Source organism: Habropoda laboriosa, unplaced genomic scaffold (assembly GCF_001263275.1).
Source record: "Habropoda laboriosa isolate 0110345459 unplaced genomic scaffold, ASM126327v1 scaffold88, whole genome shotgun sequence".
In the NCBI taxonomy this organism is placed as follows: Eukaryota; Metazoa; Arthropoda; class Insecta; order Hymenoptera; family Apidae; genus Habropoda; species Habropoda laboriosa.
The window spans coordinates 631267-642521 of record NW_017100219.1 but is presented as its reverse complement, the minus strand read 5'-3'; the positions used below and the strand labels follow the sequence as shown (position 1 = coordinate 642521).

The window sequence follows — 11255 nt, the reverse complement described above, 5'->3', positions numbered from 1 at the left end:
CGGCGGCGAAGTGGTGGCCTGGACTTTGTAACCCAGGAAGAGAAAGCGCGCGGGTACCTGAGGGTGCCATAAACTAAGCCCTTTCCCCGGAAAGTCGAACGAGGGGGCTCCAACGGTTTTTCGGAGCGAATACGACGCGGAGAGGACACTTTGGAAATAGATTTCGAGCGAGACGGACACCGATGAACTTAGCAGTCGCTTGTTTTAGCTGCCGGGACCCGAAAATTGACAGAGATACGAGCAGATAAGTACTTGAAACCATGGTCAGGACCGTACAAAGAATTCTTCTATCCAGCGAAAGTCAAACTGATTCTAATATATTTACTGAAAATTGAGTTCAGCTAGGACAATTTAGGGTTTTTTTCTTCTGGGAAAAGCCGCATTTGGAAGTACGGTTACAAGATGCAGATAGAAAATGCAAAAGGATTGTGTAGCTTTAATATTAACATATTTTCCATTTGTAAATGAAATACCATTTTCTACTTGAAGTACCAAATCATATGCTACCATTCGTTTATTGTTGGAACCCTCAAACAGACTGCAACACACGGCCTTGAGTGCCGCAACATCAATCGATGCCGATTCTTGAGAATTTAATTTACGACCTCGCTATATCGTGGCTCCAACTATACTTAAATTGTGCTTACACAAGCCTTCAAAATCAGGTGTTCCATATTAGCAGCAAAACAAGGACCTCCTCCCAATAGCTACCTTTTCGTCTCCTCCGGACCCTGGTCTCGCTGAGGAGGTCGACTCGGCTTTCCAGCCGCTGGAATCGGTTTGGGTCGATCGTCCTCCCGCAGTCCGGGGATTCCTCGCGGATAACCGGCTCTCTCCGGCGAACCTTTCCGCGGAGAACCGCCGCGAGATCTGGGAGCCGAGCTGGTGAATCTGTCGAACCGAACGTCATCAACGACATCCTGCGCTACCATACTAGTCACCTGCTCTTTGTCGATGAATTCGCTCGTTCTTGACTTAGTGACATCTCTCTGTGAACGAAATAGAACGGAACCATGGTCAGCACAAGTTGAAACAACGAATACAATGTCTTCTATGTAGAGAAACAAAGAGAGGGAGGACTGATAACGGAGGAGGAAGGTCGATAAAGTTGGAAACATTATTAGCGCGAGCTCACGTTCAATTCAATTAATTCGAGTGGCTGTGTGCTGTTAATATAACCATAGATGACTCTCTTGCGTTAGAAAATTACAACCTGGAAGCCGGCTGCATACTCTCTTCGCCGTTCAACCGAGCCGAGATAAATTAGAGAGTATCGTAATGTTGTTAGTCTGAGTGTCACTTTGTCTAATGGATCGCATATTTTACCCTTAACACTCTGCGTCCGGAATTTCTCGCTCTTTAAACGCCTTTTATCGGATCTACCAGAGCCCGGGGTTGAATAAATTTCCTCTGCCAATGAACTCCTCGCTGCGAAGACAATTACGAAAGATCCTGCTAATCGATTGGCATCACCTTGGTAATTACAGTCTACTTTCACGGCCAGTTCCAAGCAACGTCTTGTTCTCTGTACGTGAATTTATGCGAATTGTGTGAATGAAAAAAGAAGAATTGCGTGGTTACGAAACGTCGTAGATAAATGTTGCGGGAATAACAAGGAAGAAAACAGAAGGGTTTATTTATAGAGTATTACGTGGCGGCGTTGCGTCACAATCGGCTTTAACGTTGAAGATAAAAATTCACCGGGAAGCGATTAGCTCCTCGTGGAACAAGTATCTGCATAGTTCACGGTTAAAGACACAGCACCGACAAGCGACATGCTCGAACGCGATTCGACCCGCGGCTCACGGTGCGTAGGATCGTTCGAGTTCGCTGAAACGTAACCTTTTGTTTGACTTCCGCCTCGCGCCGATGATTTTCGATTAAATCAACGAGTCGCGCGGTGTCCGACCGGTGTACGGTGGATTCTTCAGTTTGCAGATTTTCCAACGGATTTTTCGGTCTCCGGCTGTAACGATCGCGAAGGAAGAGAAGATTTTTCTTGTCGATTTGGAAGAGCAATGGGAAGCTTGGCGGAGAGGGAGGAGAGAGGGTTGGATTTTTTTAATTGTTTTCTTTCGTTTTTTAGATTGCGTTATTTTTCCTGATATGGAAGAAAAAAGTTGTAGTGTTATAAATAATGGGAAGCTTGTATTATTCAAAGTTTGGGAGTTAGAGGCCAGTGAGACTGCGGATCTAAAGTTTAGAGCTTTAAATAATGGGAAATTTCATTCTGTAGATCTAGGAAATATTAAAAAAAAAATGAAACTGATCTTATTTGCATATCAAGTTGAGAAAAATTTGAGAGATCAAGGATTGAAGCGGTTGGCCAGTAATGCTAGAGATCTGAAGATCGCGAGTTCAAATTTAGAAAATTTATGGGGAAATAATGGGAAACTTACTTCTACAAACCTAGAGAATAATTGAAAAAAAAATAAGATTGAGAAAAATTTGAGAATTAAAGGGTTAATGCGGTTGGCCAGTGAGACCACGGACCTGAAGTTTACAGCTTTAAATAATGGGAAATTTAATTCTACAGATCTAGAGAATAATTGAAAAAAAGATAAAATTGATCTTATTTGCATATCAAATTGAAAAAGATTTGAGAATGAAAGGGTTAATGCGGTTGGCCAGTGAGACCACGAACCTGAAGTTTACAGCGATATAAATAATGAGATATTTATTTCTACAAACCTAGGGAAAATTTAAAAAAGTAAAATTGATCTTATTTGCATATGAAATTGAGAAAAATTTGAGAATTAGAGTTAAAGCCTAAAACCTAAAGATCACAGCGATATAAATAATGGGAAACTTATTTCCACAGACCTTGGAAAAAATGAAAAAAAAAAGAAGATAAAATCAATCTTATTTGCATACCAAATCGAGAAAAACGCGAGAGTTAAAGGGTTAAAACAGTTGGCCAATGACGCAACTTCGAAACCCTCTTTTCCCCAAGGACTCGGTAAATTTCCCTCGCCCAACAATTACAAAAGAGAGAAAAGAGAAAAAGGGTAGAAAAAGAATGGAGGGGAAAGAGGAGTAGGGTAGTTAAGAGTTAATCGCCGGCAGACTCGATTTCGCGGCACGTTAGACGGAAAATTGAAGAGCAGCCTCGTTCTCTCCATGGTCGTCCGTTAATTATCGACATGAAACGCGCTGCATAATGAATACCACGGTTATCCTAGATTAAAAACGACGACGGTGCTTAGCTGGACGGAATGCAGGTAATGCGAGATCGAACGCAGATGGCGTTTATGCATACGCCTGCATCGTATCGCATAACCAGAGCCACTCTTGCACCCTGAACATACTACTACCGCTACCAATACTCCACCTCTTCCTCGCCCTCCTCTTGGAGGGTTCAGTTTCCACGTCGAGTGCCGTCGAACGTGTCCTTATAAGAGCTGAACGGCCACGCGCGCGTGGAATACTCCAAAGGGATTTATTTTCCGAGAATTTTCACGGTAGAATTCCACTTAACGACGAAACGAGAGATTTTCAAACGGGGAATTATACCGGAGGGAACAAAGAAGCTAGATTAAAAAATTCTTTGGTACCCAAACCTATTCAATTATCGATCCTACTGTTGGATTAGCTAATTTTCCAATCGACGGGAAAATTAAGAGGGATTGTTGAACGATTTCGAATGGAATGGTATAGTCGGTGGAAGAAATATAGCCAGGACGTGAATTGAAGCATCGAGTGGGGGGTGTAGCTTGATCTAGATGTAGTTAAGATTTAGAATATGTAAAATAAAGGACGACAAGTGACGACTGGCGATATTTTATGTAGTATACTTTGACTGCGGCGCACTCTCGCGCAGAACCATCGGTATAGACGGCGCGATATGCGCAATTTTTATTACCGGATTTACCGAGATTTTCTTGACAGTGTAGCGACCAGCTACACATCATAAACCAAGGGTTTCCGAAAGGTCCGCCGTACGAGGCCCAGACCGGCAGGTCACGAGTACTTGACCTGGAGGAAACTCAGCTGTGTCGTCAAATGGCGTCACGGGAAAAACCTCCCCCGCCAAGTCGCACTGCGGTCCCCGAAAAAGCGCGCCAAGGGCGCAAGGGACACGGAGCGACTCGGAAAGAAATTACCTGATTGGTTAACACCGATGCGACGGGTTAACCAATCAGGGATGATTAACACGTAGCCGAAAGGCGGTAAGAAAAAAGCGAGGCGACAGGAGGGCAGTCTTGCACGGACCTCCAAAGCCGTAGGTTAACAACTAATAAAAATCTCACTACTACCGTGTGGGTACATAGCGTAACCCTAGTCACGCCTTGCTATTTATTCGTAACCAACTTCCTTCAACACAAATTTGTTTCCGTTTTACAGTCGCATGCAACGAAGGACTTAATGCCAAATCGATTGCGTTTAGACGGAATAAATTTAAGACGGAACGATAATTAGCCTTCGTCGATACAAATATTCTGAAAAAGAGAGAAATTCTTTTTAAAAACAATCGAAATCTGCCATTTAGTTGACGAATTTTGAACAGTTTATCTCGACAGTTTGGTACTTTGTAGGCACTGCGTTAAGTTTAACAGTGAAGGTGTTACAGTAAGAAAAATGTAGAGGGCCTATATTTACGCCTTTCGTAGTCAAAGGGTTAATGTTCGAAGTTTTTTTCTGTGCTTGACGTGTCACAAAGCTGTGTAGACAGTGTAGACCAATGTAGATCAATTTACTAGTCGAGTTATAAGAACGTGGAACTGACACGGAACGGAGCAAACGACACAAACGATAATCATTGGAAGAAAACAGTAGATGAAGCGATAAAAATTGCTTCAGGAACAATTTTAGAAGAATTTCAAAGACGACAGAGCCAAATCCTTATTTTCTCATATTTCTCTCGTTAGAACACTCGAAACATGTCCACTTGGACTCCCGACCGATTAGCTCCCTATATTTTTTCCATCGACTATACTCTTCGAACGCAACAGGAACTTCCGTCCTTTTCAGCAGATGAATTTCCAGGTCGTGGAAACATGCCACAAAGCGCGGTTGCGACTAGTCTCGGATAGTTCTTGCTTCGCCTTTGGATTTCCGGTCACTGTGCACACCGACCTTTTCGATCGTTAACACGTTCACCGAGCGCGAACCAAAAGCGGATTATCAATAGATCTTCAGATCCAGCCAGTCTCGGAACGCCTCCGCTCGAAGCGCACAAGTTTCTCTGCATCTCACGCGTCGCTATACTCGACAGAGAATCACACGCGAATTTTCTATTCATGGTATAGTTGTGGATATCGCAGAGACTGGGCAAGTGTAATTTGAAATAAAACGGAACTGTGTATACATTTAAACTTAACATTATTCCACACCGGTCCACGTTGTTGCTTCTCAAAACGAACATGTCTCTACGCTGTTTTTCACAGTGACTGTTCCACTCTGACCTCGCGCATGCATCTTCCAGCCTCTTTTATTCTTGCACTCGTACATTCTCTCTATCTCTCTCTATTACTATTTTCGTCTCATTCTACGCAGATATGCCTCGGAGACATTCAGTCACGTCAACCCAAATCCTTGGGTGGCCACGCAACCTCCGTTCACACGAGATTCTCAAGTATAGTTGGTGGAAGCGATATAGCGAGGTCGTGAATTAAAGAATTAAGCAGTGACGCACAGGGTCGTCTGTCATTTATGAATTGACGTCCAAAATATCTGCTTACGATCTTTCTTTCAAGACGTTGACTGCCAACGAATTTTCATTATTCTAAGCATAATATTATTTTTTTTTTTTAATTCAAAATAATGCCTGGTTAGCTACGATGTTGAACATTCTGAACATTTGAGGCACTCCGGTCACCGACGATTACCATGGCCCCATCGAGGAAATAATCACAGGTGACCAACGTGGCAGTCAATGCTAAGCTATACAGTATTAAGCCCCAGTCGCCTCCTGCTCAATAGTGTGGGATTTTGTTTTGGACTTGCGATTGAGGCTCGGAAAGTGTATTTAAAATAATAGCAGTAATAATAATTTATTGACAAAAGTGAATAAAAGAAGACTAAATGTTTACGTCAACTATAAACCGTACTGTTTCCACACTGAATTTTCCCCACAGAATCTTTCTTTGCACGCTATCAACTCAAAGTCTCCTTTCTTCCAAATGTTATCCCATACTGTCACTCATTCCACGCTCTTGCTTTTTTAAACATGCACCTTCTTCCTTCTCTCCCGAACATTGACACTCCCACCACGCAAACACAACCTCCTGGTACAACGGTAAAAACTAACCAAAGACCCTCGCGAAAAGGGTCTGTTCCCTACCCGAGCTTTATTGCCCTCGCTTTTAACGCCTCGAACGAAGGCAAAAACGCTGGCGGTCCTACAGTAGTAATTTTCGTCCGTCAGCGATTAAGGCGCAGACAAATTTTTTAAATATACCGCAATGGAAGAACCAATTCCAAGTTAACATCGACCGACACCTGGGTGAGTTTAGAGCTCCTTATCTCCCTACATTACGTTACTTTCACGCTTCACTGATTTTACGACCTCGCCACATCGCTTCCACCGACTATACCCAATCTCGAACACTCCTCTTTGGCACCTCTATCGTTCCGGCTCACGTATTCTCCGTGCAACTCTCGTTCCAGGCAAAACACGCACAGGTAAATTCTATCACTCCTCCATCACAGAAGTGAAGAAAGTAGTACGAGGGGAAAAACAGAAAGGCGTGAATTTCATCGACGTTGTTGAACGTGTACAATTAGTTCCGCGACGAATTGCCGTGGATTGTGCGCGGCTCTAGAGGCATTCCGGCATTATTCAGGGGGCCAGAGGTCGTACACAGCCAGGAGGCGTGTATCGACTTCCATAGCCTACGACACGCTCGCCGAAATTGCTCGTTGAATTATTTAATTCGGTGCATCGGGCATTCGGTTGAAATTCACCGTGTTTCGACGTTCGTTCTTCTCCATCGGAAACAATTCGAATTAACTGGACTACGATCGGTGCGTTCTGCGACTTGAAACAGGAAAAACTGCGCGACTCGGTGCAATGCCAATGGAATATGTAACGTTTCTCTACTCGTGTATAGTCGATGGAAGAAATATAGCGAGATCGTAAGAACAGTCAGGTGTTAAAGTTTACACGGTCGAGAGTATCAAGGATGCATAAAGTATGCCTTAACTTTGATTCAATCCTAACACACCGTTTTTCTACATCTCTACTACTGAATCTACGCTTCTATTATTGAATGAAGTGCTAAAAAACATACACGTGAAATGTGTCAATTTATCATTTTCCAGTTTCTATCCATTTCGTAATATACCGTCAGCAATGTGCTAATAAAAACAACTTTCACACAGGAACACAGGACGTTCCTTCGATGAACGAGTGTCAGTTCTATATGTATAGCTACCTTTTTCCCAGTGACACAGCTTTGGAAGATGTGTACCCTTTTAACCCTTTCGCTACAAAAGTGCAACTTTCGCCCAGCGTAAGCACATCTATTGTTTTGTCCGTGAAACGAGGTATTGGACATACTGTTTCTAATTTATAATTAAAAATGAGTGAGAATTATAACCGTTCCTTTCTTTTCATTCTTGCAAACGTGAATGTGACGTATTTTACGTTCGATACAGGCGTAAGAGTACAAGTAAAAATGAATAATCCCTCGATAAATAAATTATTGTGTTCTAAGAATATTTAACAGGTTAAATACTCAAACTGTGCATTTTGTACGATGCGCTACAGTAAATAAAACACTTGATAGCGAACGTGTTAATTTACGACCTCGCTATATTTCTTCCACCGACTATACCTCGACCATACTCGTAAAGAGTACTCAGATAAAACTCCAGTTAAGATTTTGCTTTCGCCTTAAGCGTTGCATGAAAGTATCTAATCTATATAATCCACGGAATACACATAATCTGCAGCATCCACGGAACATATAACCATAATCGTCGAACAGAAGTGACTCTGTGACTCTGAATTAATCCAAGACGAATACCCAGAAATCATGTTTCCCTTTTAATCACGTCTTTATTCGCTTTTATCCATACCCACGTTTCACCAACACACTCGCTGTGTCTCTTTGAAACAGTTTCACGTGTAGCCTCCGTTTTCGGTTCGTTAGCGTTGATCATTATAAGTACTTGGCGAGAGCACGCTCGTTCGCCGGCTTAACGCTGTAATTCGATAACGAGTAACGTTTTGCTAATAACGTTAAAGAGGGATCTTTATATTCTGTCTTTCAGCCAGGTGGATCAGAGTTACCAAGGGAAACTGGGTTTTTATCGTTTTTATCGGAGAATTTTGAAATTTCCATTTAGGAGCGAATTTCTTTTTTCTTTAACGCGATTGTCATTTTTCCTCTTTGCCAGAGAAGAAGAAGAAGAAGAGGAAGTTTTGCTCGAGGGTTAAGTACGAGAAGTTTTCCACGTTGAGAGCTCTTTGCAACTTTCAGGGTAATAACGCATTAGGCGCTCGGAACGAGTGCAACGCCGAGCAAACTCTTAAGCAAGAGCATGAGTCTGGAGAACACGATTACGCGAGGCTGTGTGTACACGTCGGCTAAGCGTGTTCGGTGCCAGCGGGAACACATCGTGTTCTCGGTGGCTCTGTTTGCACGTCGAACAATCGAAAACAATGCTCCTCGCAGCTACTTTCGACAAGGACGCTCTCTCGTCACGCGACGAGATACGAGATAGGTACAGTGTCTCCCACCAATATTCGGACACTTTTTAAAACGGTATAACTTTTTTGCAATTGGACCTAACGACTTGAGATTTTTTGAGAAGTTAGAAGGATTGGTGTACTAGATGACGTGTAGAAAAAATTTTGAAAATGTTGCAATTTGAAAATTAGAATTAGAATTAGAGAATTGTAAAGGTCATCTTTAACAACTTTTTTATCTGGGCTTGTAATGAAAATTTGAAATATACGTTTTGTAGATTTATGCCAATTGTACACGTGCTGAAAATTTCATCGAAATCGGTTGATGGAGAAAGAAGCGACAGGCGTCGAAAGATGTGAGAATCTTCAGATTTATTAGTGAAATAGTGCGATTTTCACAATCTTTAACCGTTTGTAATAAATATTAATAAATACGTATAAGTAATAAATAAAAATATTATTCTACTATACTATAATAGTAAAACTGTACTCAATTACAATTGAAAGTAAAAGTTGCAATTATTTTATACTTATTTTTTAGAAAAACAAGACAAATTCAGCAAAGTGTTTTTTCGCCAAAGAATCCTCCTTTTTTCTGTATGATAATTTCAAATAATTTCTTCGCCGTAGCGATGAATTTTTCAATCGTTTCCAGCTTAATATTACCCCAAGCTTCTTATAAATATCTCCACAGATCTATTTTAGATGTTGAACGTTCTTTTATATTCCACAAGAGCTCAGACGGATACTAATTTCCATTTCAATCTTAAATCATGCTTGTGTGATGCTATTTTAATGTGTCAATACGATATTTCTAATAGAACCACTGCGTACGTTTGTATAAAAAACTTACTTCAAACTTTTGAGCGACAGTGTAGGTAACATTCGTGTAACACAGACTTTACGAATAAGATTTCCATCAAATACCTTTCACGGTTTTATCTTTTCCGTGTTTCACCCCCACTTGCTTCCAAATATCAAAGTAACGACAATAGTAACGATAACATCTTTATTAGTCAATTAAGATAATACAAGTGCAAAGCGAGGCTTAGCTATAGCTGCTACACTTTCTAGCAGAATAATCTCCCAATTTTAGAAGGTAAACGATAAAAGCATCGTAGATTCGACTCGAACTTGTATCGTACAATCAAAAAGACCAATGCTCGCTAATTTATTTCTTCAACCAAGCACTGTCTTATCGCTTAGTTTGAAAAATTACGTCGCCTAAATTCTTGCCGTCACCACGAAAACAGCTTTTCAACTTTCGACAAAATGTCCCATTAACGACTCTCCAAAAGTGAATATCTAAAACTTGAAAAATTAGATTCGTATCGATACAAATGGAATTATAACGAGTTTCAAACGATAATGCTAATTCACTTTTCTCTGGAAAATCATCTGGCCTGTTCTCCTAGCTATAAAACTGAACCTGTGCATCTCAGCACAAGACAAAACGAAACTAAGTCTTTAGGGTAATTTCGGGAAAGAAGGACCAGGCAAGTATTTCCTACATTATCCGCCAGATATGGAAGAAAAAACACCGAGAGCCACGCTCGATCGCTTTCCGTAAAACAAAAGAATACTGACGCGTTCCACATTTGACGGATAATGTAGGAAATACTTGCCTGGTCCATCTCCACCGGAATTATCCTATTTGACTAAACAAAATGGTAAACGTTGCTCTTTCTGATATACAAGAAAAGTTTGAATACCATCCATAATGCCTTTTTAATTTAACTTTCAAAATCAGGCGATTATTCTATGTTTGCATAATTTATGCAAAACTGTGAACACACATTTTTCGTGTCTGTTAAGTAATTTTCTTCTACGAATTCAAAATTTTCGTGTCGCGAAAGGGTGATCGACGGACGATTACTATTTCACGGTAGCACGAATGCGGTATTTCAGATCTGTCTGCCGAAAGACAATCGACGCGACGCGACGACGAAACTAATCCCCAGAGGCATTATTAATACCCCGAGTTGCGGTCGGATAAATTTCCCGGCAGATCGAATGAATACCACCACACCAGCTAGGAAAGCAACTTTCTTGATCCAGAGTGTAAAGTCCGTTTATAGAGACGCGCGAAACGCTGTTCCATGGTGAAGGAGGAGAAGAAGAAGAAAGCAGAAGGCCGTCGAAATTGCCGTCATTAAGTCGGCCGAAGCTGGGAGCTCGCGCGCGTGCATGCAATTAAGTCGAGTGCTCTCGTTAAAGACGCTCAAAGAGTCCGGTTTCGATTGTTACGTTAATTGGATCTAAAGAAAAATAAAAGATTCACCTAGGTTGAATTTCCCTTCGGAGTACCTGTTGAATTCGCCCTGGTCTCGCCGCCGTTGGCGGAAGAAATTGATATTCATAGGGTGGATGGTAAATGTTATATATTTGTGTGCGTGTGCGTCTGGCGGAAGCCCGACTGCCAAGTATTTCATCGACCAGCGCGAGACCTCAAAACTGATGTCACGGGAACCAACTGATGCTGCCCCTGAGCTTTTATGTCTATCGAAAGGCTTCCCTTTGAACTTTCGAATTTTTCAATTCGAGAGTTTGAGTCAGAATGTAGTGTGAATTTTGAAGACACTGAGATCGCTGCAAAGTGAATCAGAGCTTTGAGCTTTCG

General features: G+C 41.6%; 1 protein-coding gene across 1 annotated transcript in view; it reads right to left on the bottom strand.

Annotated features, from left to right (window-relative positions):
• Nucleotides 1-11255, bottom strand: part of LOC108570994 (titin) — a 42329-nt gene that overhangs the window by 22414 nt on the left and 8660 nt on the right. The window contains exon 2 of the mRNA XM_017932939.1: nucleotides 712-989. Coding sequence (XP_017788428.1) covers nucleotides 712-989 — 278 coding nt within the window. The remainder of the gene's footprint in view (nucleotides 1-711; nucleotides 990-11255) is intronic.